A 20,723-nucleotide genomic window follows, 5' to 3' on the forward strand; every position below is an offset into this window, starting at 1 on the left:
GGGGGGTTTCAGGGATGGGGACCCAGCTGCCTGCTGTCCCCTGATGCCTCATGGGTTCACCTGGGGATATATATCAGGACAGACTCCAGAATGAATATTGCAGGTGGTGCTGTCAGGGCCAGGTGGGAGGAACAGTGGGCTAGGGTACCAGACAGGAGCCAGCCTCCAGGGTCCCTGCCGTCCTGAAGAGGAGCTGGGCTTCTCTGTCTGGAACCTGTGTGAGAAAAAGTTGCCCTCCTCACTGCAGTGGGCCTTCATGGCTCTCCTCAAGCCTTCTGGATTTCCTCTCCTGTCCTCAGCAGGGACTCAGGCTGTGGGTTTCCTCCTGAGACCTGTGTGTGCCTCCTGTCCTGGTAGGAGTGAGGGCTGGGCCGTGCCCTGGCTTCATCCGCAGAGAGATGACCTACAGATCTGGTGCCAAGCACCTGGCTGGGGGCGGGTGGGAGCCAGTCCCTCTCTGCCTGGATGTGACACTGGGTCTCCTCTCCTCCCCCATTTCTGGCAGCCCTTTCCCCAGTCCTACCCCGTGATGTCTGGAGTCACCAATTGGTATTGTTGCTTCTTATTTTTTCCACCCTGCCACATCATTCTTCTCGGGGTTGTTCAATCACTAAGTCCTGTCTGACTCTTTTTGACCCCGTGGACTGCAGCACACCAGGCTTCCCTGTCCTTCACTATCTGCCAGAGTTAGTTCAAACTCATGTGCATTGAGTTGGTGATGCTATCCAACCATCTCATCCTCTGTTATCCCCTTCTGCTCCTGCCTTCAATCTTTCCCAGCATCAGGGTCTTTTCCTATGAGTCATCTCTTCGCATCAGGTGGCCAAAGTGTTGGAACCATCCTTCTTGATATTTGATGTCATTTGTAGAATCTATATGAAGCCAGGAGCTGGGCAAAGGCCCTTCCTTGCAAAGGTACCTTTGAATGTCAGAGAAAGGAAAGCAGAAAGGAAGACAGAAAGGTAGGCCGAGGCCTGAGCAGATCTGTTAGCCGTGGCAAGCCCATGGCAGGGAGAATCTTGGGTTTGGCTGCTAGTATGACGGCTGAGGTTTAGAGCGGAGGGCGGCCCATGGCTCTGCCTTCAGGGCTGCTGTGTGGGACCAAAGCACTGTCCCGGTTGCCTTCAGGGTGTGGGTTCCAAGCAGTGGGTCTTATTTTTGCCAGCTCGAGTACATGCTGCTTCACTGGGCCCAGAGCAGGGCAGGCCTCGGGGACCCACCCATTGTGCAGGGCTCACAGCCAGGGCAGGGCTGGTTCAGACCGCTCTCCTTGTCAGAGGTGGCCAGTGGCACAGCAGCTGTCCAGGGTGCTGCATCTCCCTGGCCAGGTGCGCACACAGGCCTGACGGTGTAGGGTGGGGTGACTCCCTGCCTCTGTGCTCACCCCTTCAGCCGTGGACCTGGGTCCTCGGGAACAGCCAGAACTGGGGGTTCTCTTCCCTTTGCCTCTGTTTCTGCCTCGCCCTCCCTCTCCTTCAGTCTTGTCTCTCTCCCTGGGCCTAGGGGACCCAGAAGGACACGCGCTCTCTGCATCCCAAGGGAGGGGCCTCGTGCGGCACTGGTCCTGTCTCTCCCCTCCTGATCTGCTTCAGGGCCCTGCTGGACTCAAGCTCAGGCTGGAGAGAGAGGACAGGAGCTGGGGACCCTGTAGTCACCCACCGTGGCCAGTAACCCTGTGCCCAGCAGACCAGGGCCGTGCCTGTGCCTCCCCCTGGGGTTGGGGGTGGGAAGCCGCAGGAGGAAAGGCTGCCCGTCCTGCGGGAGGTCACAGCATCTTGCTGTCCCGTGAGCTCAGCCGGTGAGGTGCTGCAGTGAGGCCGAGTGCGGCCAGCAAGCATCCAGGCAGGAGTCCCAGCCCCGGGGTCTGGCCGTTAAGCAGAAGGGCAGAGTGTGGGGGCCTTTCTCCCCTCCCCCGTCCCCCTCACTCACTCCTGTGCCAGGAGGCCCTGGAGGGACCCTGCTCCTAGACTGTGGCCTAAGTGCTGGAAGGGAGGGGGCTACGGGCCAGGCCTGGTCCCAGACAGACCCTGAGTGGGGGCTTCTGAGCAGCACGGGGGTTTGGATGTCTCCTCTACCCCCCCGCCCCACTCCAACCCATCCCCTGGCTCCCTCGCTCCATGCCTCCCTCCCTGCTGTGAGAGCTTTTTTCTCCTCTCGTGCCGCAGCCTCTGGCCCAGAGGAGTTCGCTGCAGTCGAGGCTGCTGCAGAGACAGGAGAGGGGAATAAAGGAGGTGGGGGAGGGGAGCAGGAGGACCGCCCCAGCTCCCTCTCACCCTGTCTGGGCCACCCCTCTTGGAAGTCCTGTCCTGAGAGTCACAGAAGCCCTGGCCAACCACTCCCTTGGGGGGGTCTCCCAAGGCAGCCCTCTGGGCCATCCAGGGAGTGACCATGTCTGGGCTACTAGCCCCTGTGTGGAAATGACCCCTGCCCGCCCTCATCACAGCCATGGGGATGGGCTCTTCTGGAAGGGGGGCTGTCCTCATGGACTGAGGTGCAACTGTCAGGCCTGGCTGCCGTCCCCCCACCTAGAAGTGCAGGGAGGGGGTCCCAGGTCTGTGGCACCCCAGAACCCAGGCTCTTAACCACTACGCCCTCAGCTTCAGTCTGTCCAAGCCCTCAGCAGTTGGCCTTCCTGTCGGGAGGTGCCCCAGGCATCTCTCTGCCACCCCTGTTCCCCTCTGGCTGGAAGGCTCTCCTTTTTTTTGGCAAGAGGAAGGAGGGAGCTTTCCTATGGACCGTGTGGCTGTCCCTGCTTCGGGGGGCTCCCTGTTCTGACATTGGTCACCCTGAGGGTTGGAGTGACCATTCCATACCCCTCGCTGAGGCAGCCAGCGTCTCCAGGTACACGACAGCTGCCCTGTCTCCTGGCCTGGTGTTTGGGGGGGGCGGTGGAGGGGGTTGCTGGCAGCTTGCTCAGCAGGGCCAGTGCCCCTCCCGGCGTCCGCAAGGTGAGCCCAGAGCCGCTGCTGGGCCTCCAGCCTGTGGGCCTGCTCTGTCCTCGGCCCTCTCCCTGTTTTTATTCTTAGCGGTCCCAGAGCCTATTGGTAGAGATTGCAGCCAGCTTTTGTTTTTGTTTTTGCTTTGCTGGGAAAGCCCAAATCTCCCACTGAAGGGAGACAACCGGGAGGGGGTTCTGGTCTAAGATCTGAAGACTGCATGTTCAGCAGCATCTGCAGTGATGGCCACCCCTGTTGCCTCTCCCTTGGGATTGTTTTAAGGATTAAGTCAGATAATGCACATGGAAATGCTCTACAAATGGAGACTGCTGTTCTCCTTCCAAGTGGGCTGGGAGGGGAAGCAGCAGCGTCTCTCTATCTCTCTGGGCACCAGGTGACTTGTAGGTGACTTGTGTTGGGTTATATAAAGATGGTAATTGATCTCCAATTCTCTCATGTCCATTCTTCACCTAATATTTTCTCTCTCTCACACTTATATATGTACTTAAATTTCCGTGTATTGACAGCCTGCATAATGTATCCCTTTCAGTCTCTCTGTGTTTCTGTTCAGTCCTGTTTATATTACAGAATATGAGTCATTCTATTATTAGGCATGTTGTTTCCACTCTTTGCTGTTTTAAATAGTACTTTGTGAGCTTTAAAAAAAATAAAGGTATTCACACACCGTAAAATTTACCCTTTTTTAAAGTGTACTATTCAGTAGTTTTTAATATATTCACAGTCATGCAACCATTATCTAATTATAGAACACTTATGAGCGTTCTAAGAACTATTTTATCTTTAAGTGTACTTCTGAAGTGGAATGACTAGCCCAGATGGGTCAACACGACCTTATGGCTGTTTTTACATCTTATTGGACTGTTTATCAGAAAATTCGCAACAGCTGCATTCGTCACTGGTGACATTCCTACACTCTGTCCACATCGGGCCCCCGTCTTCCCTGTTCCTGCTGTTCTGGTGGGTTTGCAGCTACTCTTCTGAGGGTACCTTGCATGGGGTGCTGCCCGGGAGGTTGTGAAGGGGAACATGACCCAGGAGTAGAGTGATGAGTCTCCCATACCTGCAGTCTTGTAACTCGGATGAGTTCAGTGTTTGAACAGTTTAGGAGCCAAGTTGGTCTTTTCTCCCAGTTGTCCAGTCTGGTTGTGCTTTGTTCCAGAGGTCCCCAACCTCTGGGATCTAATGCCTGATGATCTGAGGTGGAGCTAATGTAATAATAATAGAAATAAAACACACAATAAATGTAATGTACTTTTAATCATTCTGAAACCATCTTCCCCCACCCCAGGTCCATGGAAAAATTGTCTTCCATGAAGCTGGTTGGTGGCCCTAGTGGTAAAGGACCCACCTGCCAATGCAGGAGATTTAAGGGATGGGGGTTTGATCCCTGGGTTGGGGAGATCCCTTGGAGTGGGGCACGGCAACCCATTCCAGTATTCTTGCCTGGACAGTCCCAAGGACAGAGGAGCCTGGTGGGCTATAGTCCATAGGGTCACAAAGAGTCAGACACAACTGAAGCGACTTGGCATGCACATGCATGCTTTATTCTATCCTTGTTCACGTATTTTTAAAAATCAGGTTTTTTTTTGGTGTCGGTGGGTCTTCATTGCCGCGCTCCGGCTTTCTCTAGTGGTGAGCAGGGGCTGCTCTTGGTGGTGGTGCGTGGACTTCTTGTTGCGGTGGCTTCTCTTGTTGCGGAGCACAGGCTCTAGGACGCGGAAGCTTAGCAGTGTGGCTCTTGGGCTTAGTTGTTCTTCGGCATGTGGGATCTTAGTTTCCCGACCAGGGACTGAACCCATGCCCCTGCATTGGCAGGTGGATTCTTATCCACTGTACCACCAGGGAAGTCCCCCTTGTTCACATACCGGTGGGATTTTACCCCTCAATTTTCAACCTAGGAAAGATACTAGGAGTCATATGTGTCACTTTCAGGAAAAGTCAGTCCACGATAACTGGTGGTAACCAGAAAAAAATCACCTTGTTGGGTGCTGTCAGGAGGACCAGCCCCCACTGGGCTTTACTGCCCTGCCTTTCCCCCATGAGGTGCCAGCCATGGGCCTGATCACTCCACTTTAAGTGGAAAGACAGCTCAGCAGGAAAGGATCCAAGTCCACAAATATATGGGCTGTGCTGAACACATGCTCACTCCCCCTCCCACCCCCAAGCTGGAAATTAAGGAATGAAGGAAGCTCTCTTTTACACAGCGGGTAGTAAACCTAAGAATGCCTCCTCTCCAGGAGTGAGAGCTGATAAAAATAGGAAAAGGGCCACTTAGGGATTTGCTGAGCTAATGACTAGTAAGCAGATAACAGGACTCTTTAAGACTCTGCTGTGTCCTCTCCATCAAAAATTCATCTGCTCTCAAAGCTTTAACTGTCCTCTTTACGCTCCTAAATCTCCTCCAATTCATTGATTCCAAGATACACGTTTTTACATATTCGAGCCTCTCTGAAGTTGGGTCTACCATGGATGGGGTGATAGAATTGAATTGGCAGCCTGTTTCCATCTTGTTGTTTCAGTCGCTTAGTTGTGTCCAACTCTTTGTGACCCCATGGATTGTAACTTGCCGGGTTCCTCTCTGTCCATGGGATTTCCCAGGCAAGAATACTGGAGTGGGTTGCCATTTCCTTCTCCAGGGGATCACTTGACTCAGGGATAGAACTCTTGTCTCTTGCATTGGCAGGCGGATTCTTTACCACTGAGCCACCTGGGAAGCTAAAACGTGAACTCCTTCAAGCCAGATCTTAGTTTCTGTCTCATTTTTGATTTGATGGAATTTAGTCTATCTCCAGCATTCATTGCCTTTCCAAGCCCTGGTCTTACATATATAATCTCCAGTTACCTCTGAGAGACTGATATTTTCACTGGATGTATATCACCATGTCAGACCCAGCAGATTTAGAACTTAAACCACCACTGCATTGTTCTCATGAAATACTGCCTGCCTTTTCTAATTTTTTTTTGGCCGTGGTGGGTCTTGGTTGCTGTGTGAGGCTTTCACTAGTTGCAGTGAGCAGGGGCTTTTCTTCATTGCGTGTGTAGGCTTCTCACTGTAGCGGCTTCTCTTTTTGCAGAGCGTGGGCTCTAAGAGCGAGCAGGCTTCGGTAGTTTCAGGGTGTGGGCTCTGTAGTTGAGACTCGTGGGCTACAGAGAGTAGGCTCAGGAGTTGTGGCACACAGACTTAGTTGCTCCACGGCATGTGGGATCTTCCTGGACCAGGGATCAAACCTGTGTCCCCTGGTGAATTCCTAACCACTGGGCCACCAGGAGAGCCCTCTATCTTCTTCATTTTCAAATAGTGGCTGTTCTCTGAGTTGTCAGTTGTCTCTGACAGACCTTCTCTTGCAGCCCCTGTGATAATAAAAATGCTAGCCAGTGTGTATCAGTGCCTTCTGCATGCCAGGTATTGCTCCACGCCCCATGCACGTGTTAGCTCATTGATGTTCACAGCAGCCCCACAGAGCAGGCACTGTGGCCAGTCCTCTTTTATATGTGACGTAGAATCACTTGCCCGAGGTCACAGGGCTAAAAGAAGGCACAGCAGGTCCTTGAACCCACGCAGCCTGGTTGCAGAGACTGCAGACCATAACCCTGCATGGCCTTTCGTGGATCCAGCCAGTTGTCATGCAGTTCTCCCTCATCCTCTCAGTGTCTTTATGCTTCACTGTTTGCTGTAGCCCTCGTTACTTCCTTCAGTTGCAGCCAAAGCTGTTCATTGACTTCATTCCCACTGGTCCCCTCTCTGTTCATTTTGCAAATTGTAGATGGCTTAATCTTCTCACAGCACCTCTCTCAGGGTTCCACATCTAATAAAAAAAGAGTTTTATGGAGAGATAATTCACATATCATTTGTTGTTGTCTAGCCTCTGAGTTGTGTCTGACTCCTTGCAACTCCATGGACGGTAGTCTACCAGGCTCCTCTGTCCATGGGATTCTCCAGGCAAGAATCCTGGAGCGGGTAGCTGTTTCCATCTCAGGGGATCTTCCCAACTCAGGGATCAAACCCAAGTCTTTTGCACTGGCAGGTGGATTCTCTGCTGCTGAGCCCCCATCATATAATTCACTTACTTAAGGATAGAGTTCATTGGGCTTTGGTATAGTCACAGAGCTGTGCATCCATCACTACAATCAGTTGTAGAACATTTTCATCAAAAGAAGCTCTGTATTCCCCCCCATCCCTGATTAGCTGCCACCCTCTGATTGCGCCCCTCGTCCTTCCAGCCCTGGAAACCATAAACTTACTCCCCATCTCTGTGGATTTGCCTATTCCAGACATTTCGTGTAAATAGGATGTACAGTATGTGAGTTTCTGGGTCTGGCTTCTCTCACTGAGCGTAATGTTCTCAAGGTTCATCCACACCTGTGTCAGTGCTTCATTTCTTTTTTTTTAATTAATTATTTTTAATGGGAGGATAATTGCTTTACAATATTGTGTTCATTTCTGCCATAGATCAACATGAATCAGTCACAAGTATACATATGTCCCCTCCCGCTGCCACCCCATGCCAGCCCTCTAGGTCATCACAGAGCACCAGGTTGAACTCCCTCTGTTATACAGCAGATTCCCACTGGCTGTCTTTTTCACATAGGGTGATGTATATGTTTCAGTGCCACCCGCTTCATTTCTTTTTATTGCCAGATAACATTCTGCTGTGTGGATGGATTCACCACATTTTATTTATCCACTTATCAGTTGGTGGACATTTGAGTTCTTCTTTTTGGCTGTCATGAATAAGGCCGCTGTGAACATTTGTGTACAAGTTTTTTGAGAACATATGTTTTCTTTTCTCTCTTGTGTCCACCTGGGATTGGAGCTGCTGGATTGTGCAGTAACTCTGCTTAACTGGTGAGGACGAGGACTTTTAATAGCTCCTCAAGCCCCTCACCCCCCTTTCCAAAGCCCTTTCCATCTGTTCTCGATCTCTGCTCTTGCGAATCACAGACTGGCCGCTTCTGCCGGACTAGCCAGGCTCACCCCCATCCATCATCTGACCTGTGTGTCGGGACGTCCGCCCTCTTGCTTACGCTTCTCACCCCAACCAGGATGTGGCTCAGTGGCAGAGTCGGCCCCCCACAGTTCTTTGAGACGCACAGCAATTTAAAAAATCTGAATTATTTGTACACGTAAGATTGTACTTAATGATCCGGTTTTTCATGTCCTCTGTATAAATGACAAGGTTTGGTCACTGTGGGCCCACATACCTGTGAGGCACTCCCCGCCTGACTGCAGCCGAGGGACACGGCCCTGCCTTCTCCTCCTCACACCTTTCCTGGCCCGTGAGGTGCTGAGCCCCTGGCCCCTTGCGTCGACCCCCAACCCAACCAAAAAGCCCAGCTTGGTTTCCTGCTTCAGCCACCAGCCTCCACTTCTGAAAGCCACCAGAGCCCTGCTGCTCAGCCCATGCCAGGCACCCTGTTCTGCCGTGTGGCTGTTTGGGTGGGAAGTTACAGGGAGCCCGGAAGGTGGTGAGAGTGGCAGGCTCTGGGACCCGCTTTGTTGTGGTTTAGTCGCTAAGTTGTTTGTGACTCTTTGCGACCCCATGGACATAGCCCACCAGGCTCCTCTGTCCATGGGATTTCCCAGGCAAGAATATTGGAGTGGCTTGCCATTTCCTGCTCCGGGGGAATCTTCCTGATCCAGGGATCGAACCTGTGTCTCCTCTATCTCCTGCATTGCAGGTGGATTCTTTATCGCTGAGCCACCAGGGAAGCCCCTGGGGCCAGCTGCCTAGGTTCCAATTTAATTTTTACCCCTTTCCCAGCTGTGCGACCTTGGGCAAGTCGCTTGACTTCTCTGAACCTCAATTTCCTTTCATTGTATTTATTTTTTACATATTGAAATATGTATTTGTTTGGTTGGCTGTGCCAGGTCTTCATTGTGGCAGGATCTTTAGTGCAGCATGTGAACTCTTGGTTGTGGCATTCGGGATCTAGTTCCCCAACCAGGGATCAAACCCGGGCCCCGTGCATTGGAGTGTAGAGTCTTAGCCACTGGACCACCAGGGAAGTTCCTCTTTACATTTTAAAAGGAGGGTAATAGCAGGACCTCTGTACATGTTGTTACTGTGAGGGGTAAATGGACTGATACACATCCGCCGTTATTGCTATTATCTGTTATCTTTTTCTTGATGTCTTCTCAGTGATATTGTGAGGACTTTGGAGACCAGACCCCCGTGGCGCCAGGAGCTGAGCCTCGGTTTCCCAGCTGGGGGCATTTAGGGTAGTTCAGCGGCAACGGCCGGGCTGGTTGTCCTGTGTGTCCCAGGTTCTGCCTCCTTGACCAGAGCTGCGAACTCACGCTCCACTCCCGAGGACCAGACACCTTCCCAGGAGCCGACTGTGGGTCTCACTTTCTGCCCCATGACTCTGGCGCCACTGCCACGCCTGGCCTGTAGGGCTGAACTCAGGCCAGGTGGTCCCTGCTCACCGTCCAGCTGGCCCGAGGGCAGGTGGGCCAGGCAGGTCTGAACCAGGGGCCTTTTCTTTGTGTTGGTTTGAATTAAGTATTGATCAGATAAAAAAAGAATGATTACACAATGCCAGGTGGCACTAGTGGTGAAGAATCCACCTGCCAACACAGGAGATGCAAGAGACCCGGGTTCAAGCTCTGGGTCAGGAAGATCCCCTTGTGGAGGGCATGGCAACCCACTCCAGGATTCTTGCCTGGAGAATCCCATGGACAGAGGAGCCTGGCGGGCTACAGTCCATGGAATCACAAAGAGTCAGACATGACTGGGCAGGCACGTGCACACACACACACAATCTAGGTAACATATGCAGAACTATCATATAACAGATGCCAGTGAACTTGCCAACCTTGGGTCCCTCCCCTAGTCCCATCCCACTTCCTCTTCTCCACATTCCAGGTTTTAGGTGGACTTGCCCTATGCTTCTTTATCGTTTCTGTGTGGATCCAGTTGCCTGAAAACGTGCTGTTTAATTTTGAAGAGTCATCATGCTGTGTGTGTGTGTGTGTGTGTGTGTGTGTGTGTGTGTTGAGTCTTTCTGTCTCTTTAACCTGCATTCAGGATAATCTGCATGGATCTGTCTTCTAATAACTGACTTTTTTTCCCCCCAACCTTTCGTAATCCGTATAACCTGTCTATGGAATTTCTTATTTCCCCTTGTATTTTTCACTGATTTTAAATTCTGTTTGTCCTGGTCATATTATATTTTCAAAGCAGTTTATGTATTTATATTACATCATCAGCTTTATTTTTCTGAACATGGAACCTCCGAGGTGGATCCCTGGTGGTGTGTGTGTTCAGCTTCCCAACCGCACAGCGTTCTGCGGAGTGACTGCAGCACTGTATCTGATGCTTGAGATGCTGCAGGGAGCAGGCAGATGCAGTCCTAACCTGATGGAGCATCAGGGTGGCAGGAAGAGTGAATAACAGGCAGCACCAAGTTAGTCAGGGGAAGCAGCCAAAGACAGGGCCCTCCAGGAGGGTAGGCCGAGAGTTTGGTAGAATCTTCTAGAAGCCAAGACCTGAAAGACGAGCAGAAGCTGCTGGGTGACAGAGCTGATCCCATGTTACAGGTGACGCGCTCAAACCTTCGATAAACAGCTGCTCTTCCGGTGGTGATGTCACCTTTTTCTGTACAAAGGCTGTGAATTGGCCCGAGTCTCGGCAAGTCAGCGGAATGTGAGCCGTGCCTTGTGAGGGGTTGTGGCGTTTGACCACTGGCTTGTATGTATTTGAGTCACTGGTAGTCAGAGGTGGTCCTGAGCCCTGGAGGAGGAAGCGTGACGTGTGTGGTTAACCAGCTCCTGACTGCTCACCCCAGCCCTGGGCCTCTGACTTCTTCCTCTCATGTAGACAGGGATGGTCATGGACCCGCTGTGCCAGACCCTGTGGGTGTAACAGGAGGGGTGCCTGGCGTCTCCACGCTGTGCCAGGCGCAGTGAGCACTGTTGTCACTGCCAAGCTCTGTGGTCGGTGTTCTTTCTATGGGTCACCTTCTTTTACCTTCTCGGTAACCCCATCCACTGGCCACCTGCCATTTCCACCTGTGTGTTTTAAGCTTAAATATCCCTGGTTTCCCCTCCATCAACCCCTTCCTCTACCCAGTCCCCTCATCTCAGATAATGTCACCATGCCCGTCTTCTGCTCAGGCCTGAGCAGACACCTTCCCAGGAGCCAACTCCCCCCGCCACCGCCCCGAGTCCTTGAAGCTGGCTTTGGCTTCACCTTTTCACTGGTGCTCGCCCGCATGGGTCAGCTTGCATGCTAAGTTGCTTCAGTCATGTCCAACTCTTTGTGACCCCATGGGTTATAGCCCACCAGGCTCCTCTGTCCATGGGATTCTCCAGGCAAGAATACCGGAGTGCATAGCCATTTCCTTCTCCAGGGGATCTTCCCAACCCAGGGATGGAACCCGCATCTCTACATCTCCTGCATTGGCAGTCAGGTTCTTTACCTCTAGTGCCACATGGGTCAGCAGGTCCAGTCAGTTCTGACTCCAGAAGTGCCATCCGCCCTCTCCAGCTACTGCATCCCATTACTTTCGTCCAGGTCCCAGCATCACCCCCCTCCAGGTCCCAGTATCACCTCCCCCCAGGTCCCAGCATCACCCCCCAGGTCCCAGCTTCACCTCCCCCAGGTCCCAGCATCACCCCCCACCTAGGTCCCAGCATCACCCCCCCAGGTCCCAGCATCACCACCCCCAGGTCCCAGCATCACCTCCCTCCGCCCCCGCCGCCTCCACCCCACCCCCGGCCTCTGGGCCGCCACGTGGTCTCCTGCAGTCGCCCCCACCACAGCAGGCCGGGGGGTGTGACTGTGCGGAGGTCTTGCCATCTCCTGCTTCAGCCCCTGCACTGTTTCCCCTGAGCCTGGAGACAAAGCAGCCTTGGCCCCTCATCCTGCAAGCCCCGCCCTCCCAGCCTCGCCCTCCTGCTCCCCTTCTTCTGGCGCCTGGCAGCCAAGCTCGACCAGCCTCAGGCTTTTCCTCTCTTAGCTCCCTTCGTCTTTGCCTGGCTTCTTGCAGAACTGCCCTTGCATGTCTCAGAGCGGACTCCTTATTACCCTCTGTCATGAACTCTGTCTATAATGTCTTTATTGGCTTTTCCTCCCTCCCATCTTCCCCCCCTCCCCCTGACTATAAGCCGAGGGCAAGGACCTGGCACCTTTGTGGGCTTGGTAGGGGGTGACAGTGAGCCCCCTTTGATGGCAGGATGAGGAGCAGAGACTTGAAAGTCAGGTGACTCACCCAGGGTCACGCACCAGCAGGCTGCCCAGGCCCTCACGGCGATGCCTAGCTTCCCGGGATCAGAGCCTTCCCCAGGCAGAGGCCTGGAGAGGCCCACGGGGTCTGACACCTCCTGGTGGGGTAGGTCTCATTGGCTCAGGGCCACCCGCCCCCTTCCTGCCCTGTTCTGCTCTGGCACTTCAGACTAGGGAGTGTGGCTGTGGGCACAGGAAGCACAGGCAGAGGTCAGCCACGTGCCTGGTCCTTATGACTCCTCCCGCACCCCGCCCCCGCCAGGCCGCACCAGCTTCTACGAGGAGTACGGCGTCATCCGAGACGTCCTGCAGAACCACCTGACGGAGGTCCTCACACTGGTGGCCATGGAGCTGCCCGTCAATGTCAGCAGCCCAGAGTCCGTGCTGCAGCACAAGCTCCAGGCCTTCCAGGCGCTGCGGAGCCTGCAGAGGCACAGTGCTGTGCTGGGCCAGTATCAGGCCTACAGCGGGCAGGTGCGCAGGGAGCTGCAGAAGCCAGACAGCTTCCACAGCCTGACGCCGACCTTCGCAGGTGGGCCCCCAGGACTGGGCACGGGCTGCTGGGCCGCCCCCCCATCCCCAGGTGGAAGCAGTCCTCCCAACACAGACCCCTTCAGGGTGGGTCGGGAGGGGCTGGAAGTGGGATTTTACCAAAGTGCTTGGAGGCGAGTGAGAGATGCCCCTGCCTCCCTGGCCTTCTGCCAGCCTAAAGCAGCAGGTCACCTGCTGGCTCCCTCTGGACAGAGGGACAGACACCTCAGTGGTGATCTCTGTTCAGTCCATGGATGTTTCCAGGGCTCGCCCAGCTGGGCTCAGACCTGGCTCTGCCCTGGAGGAGCTTATCCAGCCCCCAGAGAGGCTGCAGGCCGGGGACACACCTGGCTGGCACGCAGCACGCCAGGCAGGCAGGTGCCCACTGGGGCACTTGCACAGGCTCAGAGCTTTCTGGGGATGGCCGGCTCCCTAACACTGACATCACAACCCCCAGCACCAGAGCAGCAGCTGCTGGTCGGGCGCTGATCACGTGCCAGCACTGTATGCACGTCATCTCATTTAATCCTCCCGTGCAAACACATCAGGGAGGTGTCGGTGTCATCCTCACTTAAAGGTGAACAGCTGTGAGGCTCCGCGAGGTTGCTAGAAACTTGCCCAAGGTCACGCAGAGATAGGCCGTGGGAAAACCAGGTTTGCAGCTCAGTCTGGAGGGCGCTCTGTGTCTGACTCTCACCGCCACGGCCCCCTGCAGGCCTCCTCAGCTGCACAGCGGTTCCCTGCAAGCCTGTAGCTGAGATGCCTGGCTCCCCCTCTCCTTCCCCTGCACCCCCCATATCTGACAGCCTCAGCACATCCTCAGTGCTCTACAGACAGGAAGGAAGCACCTTTCCCTAGGAATACCTCCCCCCACCCCCATTTAGCATCAGTGCCACCTTGCAACCCCACCCCTGCTCCATGAGACTTCTCGCAGAATCTCCCAATTGGAGCCCCTCAGCCTAGCTCCCCTTAGGGGACAATGGCGCTGAGAGGCCCCTCAAGGGCGATGGGTGTCTGAGGTGGCCCATGAGGCTGCTTTTTGAGCACCGACTGGGAAGAGAAGATAATAGAAGAGGTGAGAGGTGGGGGTGAGGCTAGCATAGCAAGGCCAGAGGTTCCCAGAGGAGAAATCAGAGAAAAGGAGGGTGGCCAGCAGGAACGAAAGAGGGGAAGGTGAGCCGGCCGGGAGGTCCCGGGTCCTGTGCTGGAGCGTCACCCCTGCGGTCCCCCTGTCACCCACCCCAGGCATCCTCGTTCACATAGACAATCTCCGCTGGGAGGGTGTCCCGTTCATCCTGATGTCGGGCAAAGCCTTGGACGAGAGAGTGAGCTACGTGCGGATCTTGTTCAAGAACCAGGCGTTCTGCGTCCAGAGCGAGAAGCATTGGGTCGCTGCCCAGAGCCGCTGCCTGCCCCGGCAGATCATCTTCTACATCGGCCACGGCGAGCTGGGCAGCCCTGCCGTGCTGGTCAGCAGGAACCTCTTCCAGCCGGCCCTGCCCTCTGCCAGCTGGAAGGAAGTGGAGGGCCGGCCCGGGCTGCACCTCTTCGGTCTCCCACTCTCCGATTACTATGCCTACAGCCCTGTGCGGGAGCAGGACGCCTACTCCTTGCTCATCTCTCACATCTTCCACTGCCGGAAGGACTCCTTTGTCACCACGGAGAACCTGCTGGCCTCCTGGGTCTTCTGGACGCCCTTGCTGGACAGCCTGGCCCACGAGGTCCCACGCTTCTACCCAGGAGGAGCAGAGAACGGACAGCTGTTGGACTTTGAGTTCAGCGGCGGCCACCTGTCCTTCTCCCAGCCACTGCTGGAGCAGCTGGTGCCGGGGCCGGACTCTGCTCCGCTGCCCAGTGACTTCCAGGTCCTCAGGGCCAAGTACCGAGAGAGCCCGCTGATCTCGGCCTGGCCCGAGGAGCTGATCGCCAGGCTGGCGGGTGACATCGAGGCCGCTGCTGTGCGGGCTGTGCGGCGCTTTGGCAAGTTCCACCTGGCTCTCTCGGGTGGCTCGAGCCCGGTGGCCCTGTTCCAGCAGCTGGCCACAGGACACTACAGCTTCCCCTGGGCCCACACGCACCTGTGGCTGGTGGACGAGCGCTGCGTGCCTCTCTGGGACCCCGAGTCCAACTTCCAGGGCCTGCAGACGCACCTGCTGCAGCACGTGCGGGTCCCCCACTACAACGTCCACCCCATGCCCGTGCACTGGCGCCAGCGGCTCTGTGCCGAGGAGGACCAGGGCGCCCAGGCCTATGCCGAGGAGATCTCCGCCCTTGTGACCAACGGCAGCTTCGACCTGGTGCTGCTGGGCATGGGAACTGACGGGCACACGGCCTCCCTCTTCCCGCAGTCGCCCGCCGGCCTGGACGGCGAGCAGCTGGTAGTGCTGACCACGAGCCCCTCCAGCCCGCACCGGCGCATGAGCCTCAGCCTGCCCCTCATCAACCGTGCCCGGAAGGTGGCCGTGCTGGTCATGGGCAGGATGAAGCGTGAAATTGCCATGCTGGTCAGCCGCGTGGGCCATGACCCCAAGAAGTGGCCCATCTCGGGTGTCCTGCCGGACTCTGGCCAGCTCGTGTGGTACATGGATTATGATGCGTTTCTGGGGTGATGGAACCTTGGCCCTTTGCTCACCCCTGTGCTTCCCTTCATTCGCCCTCTCTCTACCCTCTCAGTCCTGCCCCCTGCCCATGCGTGCCTTCCTCTCTGGAATCTGACACCTCAGGGTCAGGCCCTCAGCAGGGAAGGACAAGACCCCGTCCCAATCCTGTGACAGTCCCCGTCTAGTGGTGGAGGGTCCCCATGGAACAAGGAAGAGATGGCAGCTCTGCTCTCGAAGATCCAAGTCGGGAGAAATGTCCACTTTAAGAAAAAACCTGCAGCAGTTACATGTGGGCATCCACCAGCTCAAATAGGACCGTCTGAAAGCTCCCCGCCAGAGCAGGAGTGCAGTCGGGGGGTGGTTAACCAGGAGGTACCTGTGGGCCAGGAGCCTTGGACTGCCTCCAGCAGAAAAGCAGTGTGTGGATGCTGGAGCCTAGGTGCCCACCTGGAGCCACGAGTGCCTGCTAGGACCTGCCGCCTCCTCCTCCGTCCTTTTTTTCTCCAGCCTCCAGCTCAGCCTGCTGTCCTGTCCCCTCCAGGGCCACCTCCACCTGCTCTGCATCTCAGGTCCCGTCTTCCTAGACCTCCACCAGGGAGGTCTTCCCACCCACTCTGCTTCTTTGCTGTCCCTCAGACACCCTAGCAACAAACTCTAGGATGTGGAATGGATCCAGGAATCTTGCGACTGTGCTGTGGGGCTCCTTTTCTCAGTAGGTGGACTTTACCAATGACAGGAGGCACAGGTTCCCCGGCTCCATCAGGGAGGAGCCCTGCCCCAGGCATGTGCCGCTGTCTCCAGCCTCGGCCCCGCTGGAGCCTGTCTTGTGGGGGGCGGGCGCCGATAGCGTGGACCTGCCACCACAGCCAGACAGCTGTGCGTGAAACACTGAAACACACTGGACAGAGTTGGTCAGACCATTGCTGGGATCCACACTGAAGAAGATCCTTTTGTCTCAGGGGACTTCCCCAGTGAGTGTTTCTGCTCTCAGCATCCCCTCTTGTTTTACCTGAAAAGATCCAGTTAAATCTTTCTCTTCTGGTAACATCTGGGGGGAGTGAGATGTGATATCAGGGCACCCAGACCATCCAGGGGCTCTGACTCTCACCCAGCTGGAGCCAGGCCTCCCTGGCAGGGCGGCTGCAGCCCACGTCAGCAGTGGCAGTCCACCGCCGTCCCAGGGCCTTCGCTGGTTGTCAGTGCCGAGAAAGGGCAACTGCTGCCCACCCTCTAACACTACCTCGTGGAGGCAATGGCCTCTTGTGTGCCAGCCCCTCCTGCCACCGCTCACCTCACCACTAACACAACACTGAGGACTTGGGGGAGGCGGTCCCGGTCAAGCTTCTCATTTAGAGTAAACGGGTGCTCCTGAGAAGCCCTGGGCCAATAACAGCTGTTTCTCTGAAACCCCCAAGTGGTGGGAGGCATCTACAAAATTCTTTTATAAAAAAGTGAAAATTCTCAAAACGCTTAATTTCAGCTTTCTGCAGAGCCCAAGTTACATCAGTGAAGGATAAAGCAGGGTTTTGTGTGGAACAGCTTTCCCATCTTATAGGCACAGTTTGTATCAGATCAGGCAGATACAAAGTGTCAAGGTCACACCAAGGGCTTTCCTGGACAAGAAGGAGCATCATGAAATGTGTCTTTCAACTTTTGATTGTTTGCACTTTCTTCAAGGCCGTTTACACTTCTTCAAGAATTTACAAGAATTCTTGCTTTGGAGATGTTTGCCCGTGAGGTGGGCGCTGGCCGGGGGCTCTGCACATAAAGGTACCCATTAACATTTGGCTTCCCCCAGCCTCCAAAGACCCCATCCAGACAGGACATCAGTATTAATGCCCAGAAGACTCACCTTGGCCGATCAGAGCACATTTCCCAGGTGGGAAAGTTTCCTCCCTTTCTGAAAATCAGCGTTTTTAGCTTTGAGGCTTCTGATGGGAGTGGACTTTGGGAGTGGACACGTGGCTGCAGGTGTCACATCTGGCCACATGGGGGCGCCCTCAGACCACCCCTACAAAGATGCTCATCTCTCCCCGCCCCAGGCTCCTGAGCCTCCCTGGATCCGTAGCACTGAGGACCCCCCTTTCCCTCCCCCTCCCCAATCTGTTCCTTAGGAACTTCTTCTGTGAGAAAGAAAGGGACCTGCTCGTGCCCAAGTGTCGCTGCAGGATAAGGGGCCAGCAAACTTCTGATGTCACCATTTCTGAGTAACAGCGAGTTACCACGGGCCTGAGCCAGGCATGTCCTGTTCTGAGAGGAGCACCTTGCCTCAAAATGCACCTTCATCTTTGGAGAGCATGTGTAGGGGCCAGGCGGGGGCAGGAAGTGCCAGGGTTTCCTTCCCAGAATCAAGTGCTCTGGGTTTTTTTGTTGTTGTTGTTGTTTTTTAATTGGGGTACAGTTGCTTTATAATGTTAGTTTCTGCTGTATGACAAAATGAATCAGCTCTTTGTACACACATATCCCCTCCCTCTTGTGCTGCTTCCCTGGTGGCTCGGTGGTAAAGAATCCACCAGTCAATATGGGAGATGTGGGTTCGATACCTGGGTCAGGAAGATCTTCTGGAGAAGGAAATGGCAACCCACTCCAGTATTCTTGCCTGGAGAATTCCATGGACAGGGAGCCTGGCAGGCTACGGTCCATGGGGTTGCAGAGAGCATGCACGCATGCGCCTCCCTCTTGAACCTCCCTCGCAGCTCCCCGCCCCCCCCCCACCCCACCATCCCACCATCTAGGAAGCGCTGTCATAAAGTTACACCAGCGTAGTCCACTGGGAGCCCTTTGTCATATTCCTGCTTCCTCCAGCTCCCCTTCCCCTTTTCTCTCTCCTATCCTGTGCTGGTGGTTTTCAGACTTTCTGGGTCATGATCCACAGCAAGAAACACACTTTACATCATGAGTCAGCGCTCAGACTCATGCATGAATCTGCATCTCAAGCAAAAGTTCCATAAATGAATTCTCATCCTGAGAATTCTGGATACCTTCTTTAAAAAAAAAAATTTTTTTTTTAATACTGCTTATAATTCACTAAATCAAGCTGATCCATAGTTTGAAACACGCTGCTCTAATCTGACTTTACCCTGTTGTATAAACCGAGGTCCCAAGGGTTGGAAGGGAGCACGGACACCCAGCTCACACACGGGTGCTCATGAGCACTCTGGAACTGGTACCCAGGCTTCCTGTTCCTGCAGCTTCATGCATCAGGCTGGTCTCAGCTGATGCTGCTACAGCCTCTGTGGTGGGATGCTCACTGCTCCCATCACCAGGGAGGGGAGGAGTGGGTGATGGAAGACACATCAATCAGAGCCCCAGGGCTTCTGGAAGCGGCGATGATGTGTCCTATACAGAGGGGTGATGGGTTCTATACAGAGGGTGGCAGGCTCAGTACTAAACATTTTCTGCTGTATGGTCTTGTTTAATCTTTACAATAACCCCGTGAGGAGGTGGAGGGATCCTGATTGACCGATGATTTTGAAGTTGAAACTGGAGTTGTATAATGACAACAGGCCAGTTCTAAATTGGATGTGGGCCGCAGAGTTGTAGACATGTGCTCCCAGCCATCCTGCGGTACCACCTCCTTCCCAGGGAGCCCAGCGCGGCTCCCAGAGTTTCCCAGACGGAGCCCAGGCAGCTGGAGTGGCCCTGCAGGCCTGTGAAAGGAGGCCAGCCCCTCCTCTTGGAGGCCGGCTCACATCCTCCTCTCCAAAGCAGGTTTATCACCAATTGCTGCAGGGAGAGATTTAGGGACTTTCCCAGCTGCTATAAGCTAGATTCTGATGTTGCTCCTGGAGCAAAGTTTCCTGCCAACCGCAAGTTAGGACAGTCCTGTCCTCCTGCCCCACTTCTCGTTCCTCTGCCGACAGTGCTTTCTTCCCAGTCCCGGGCCTCCTGGGGACCAGCACACCCCGGGCTCTGCCAGCGGGCGGGAGTTCAGAACACTCCCTTGGGGGCTCTTGTTCCAGAGCTTGCAGGCCCAGTCTCCCCGGTCTGGGACCTTCCTCCTCCCCATTTGTGTAGAGAACCAGACAGTGTGGCTGAGAAGGGAGGGAGACGCTTCCGCAGAAACTTAAGGGGCGGTTTCCTACAAGTCAGTTTTCAGAAACAGATTTTTTTTTTCTTGACAAAAATACACACAGTCATACAGAAGCAGCCTCTGCATCAGCTTTACCAGCTCTATTTTTATCTTAAGCAGACGGGGACCCACGGACCTCAGTCCACGCCGGGCAGTGTGTCTGTGTCTGAGAATGAACAAGCCACAGGAAAGGCCAGTGGTGACAGAAGAGTGAGGGGGCCGTGGTGGCAGGTCCCCGGGCTTGGTGCCTGCCCGCCCCACAAAAGATAAACTCAGCGGGGCCGAGGCTTGAGAGGCGGCTGTGTCTCGCGGTGGCCGCCTGTGTGGCCCAGTAGGGGCCATCCGCGCCCCCTCTTATCGATTCGCTGAACTGAAGAGCATCCCTCTCCCAGCCCTCCCACCTCCCCTCTGGAAACCTCCCACTTCCCCTCAAGGCTGCAGCTGTGCCATGGCAGTCGAGATTCCCATGAGGAAGAGGGTGGGTCCTCCAGCCTCATCCCTGTTTGGCAGCTAGTCTGTGCCCAGGGACAGCATCAGGAGGGATCTGCAGTGAGGTCAGCTCTCAAGGAGGCCCCGAGTGTTTTGACTGAGGTCATGGATTCATTCCTCCAAGAACCTCACCTGTCCCCCCACTGTGCCCCACTGATGGGCCTGCGTTGACCTATAGGCGTCAGCCTGCCAGTCCAGAGTCCATCTTCCCTTGCTCACTTGGAGGTTGGAGCTGGGCACCAGCATGTCCTCTGTGGTCCATCTTCCCTTGCTCACTGGAGATTGGAGCTGGGCACCAGCGTGTCCTCTGTGGTCCTTTGCTGCACACTGTGTTTCCTCCACGTGAGATGAAAATCACGCTTCCTGCTCTTCCTGCTCTAGAGGCCTTACCAGTGCCAGGTATCTTTACCAGAGGAAGCCCATGGGGACCCACACCAGCCTGTGTTCTTGGAAGATGTGCATCTTCCAGGGCATCCCGGGACCCCTGTCCAGAGGTTCAGGCTTCTGGCCTCTGGCTGTCAGCACTCCAGGTGGGGCCAGAGTGAGGAACTCTTAAGGATTCCTCAGCTCATTGCAAAGCAAGGTGCACACTCACGAACACTGTCAGCACAAGAGAAAAGTAGCCTGAGACTAGAGGAGGCACTTCTGACCTTACAGCGAGCTGGAGGAGTTGGGGGGAATGATCCCTTTGATGAACTGTCCTCTCCAGCCAACTTTCAGGAGCCCATCTCTTTTGTAAAGCAGACGCCAGTGCTGTAACTGCATGGGACCCATAGATGGGGAGGGGCGGAGATCTCAATTAAGTATGCTGCTTTTATTCTTGGTGGTTCTTTATTCGTGATAGTCT

The 20,723-nt window shown here is 54.9% G+C and overlaps 1 protein-coding gene across 9 annotated transcripts in view; it reads left to right on the forward strand.

The window, feature by feature from the left end:
* H6PD (hexose-6-phosphate dehydrogenase/glucose 1-dehydrogenase) overlaps positions 1-18,873 on the forward strand; it is a 36,707-nt gene extending 17,834 nt beyond the window's left edge. For 6 of the 9 annotated variants that reach the window (XM_086344324.1, XM_086344331.1, XM_086344332.1 and 3 more), the window contains 2 exons: positions 12,447-12,716; positions 13,961-18,873. In XM_086344324.1, the coding sequence (XP_086200450.1) occupies positions 12,447-12,716; positions 13,961-15,324 (1,634 nt within the window). In that variant the 3' untranslated portion in view covers positions 15,325-18,873. The remainder of the gene's footprint in view (positions 1-12,446; positions 12,717-13,960) is intronic. The other 3 variants (XM_086344333.1, XM_086344334.1, XM_086344329.1) reach the window with 3 other exon arrangements.
* The last annotated feature ends 1,850 nt before the right edge of the window (positions 18,874-20,723 follow it).

The sequence above is a fragment of the Bos grunniens genome, chromosome 16 (genome assembly GCF_055505025.1).
Source record: "Bos grunniens cultivar Pamir isolate PY7600 chromosome 16, Bosgru_T2T1.0, whole genome shotgun sequence".
NCBI lineage: Eukaryota > Metazoa > Chordata > Mammalia > Artiodactyla > Bovidae > Bos > Bos grunniens.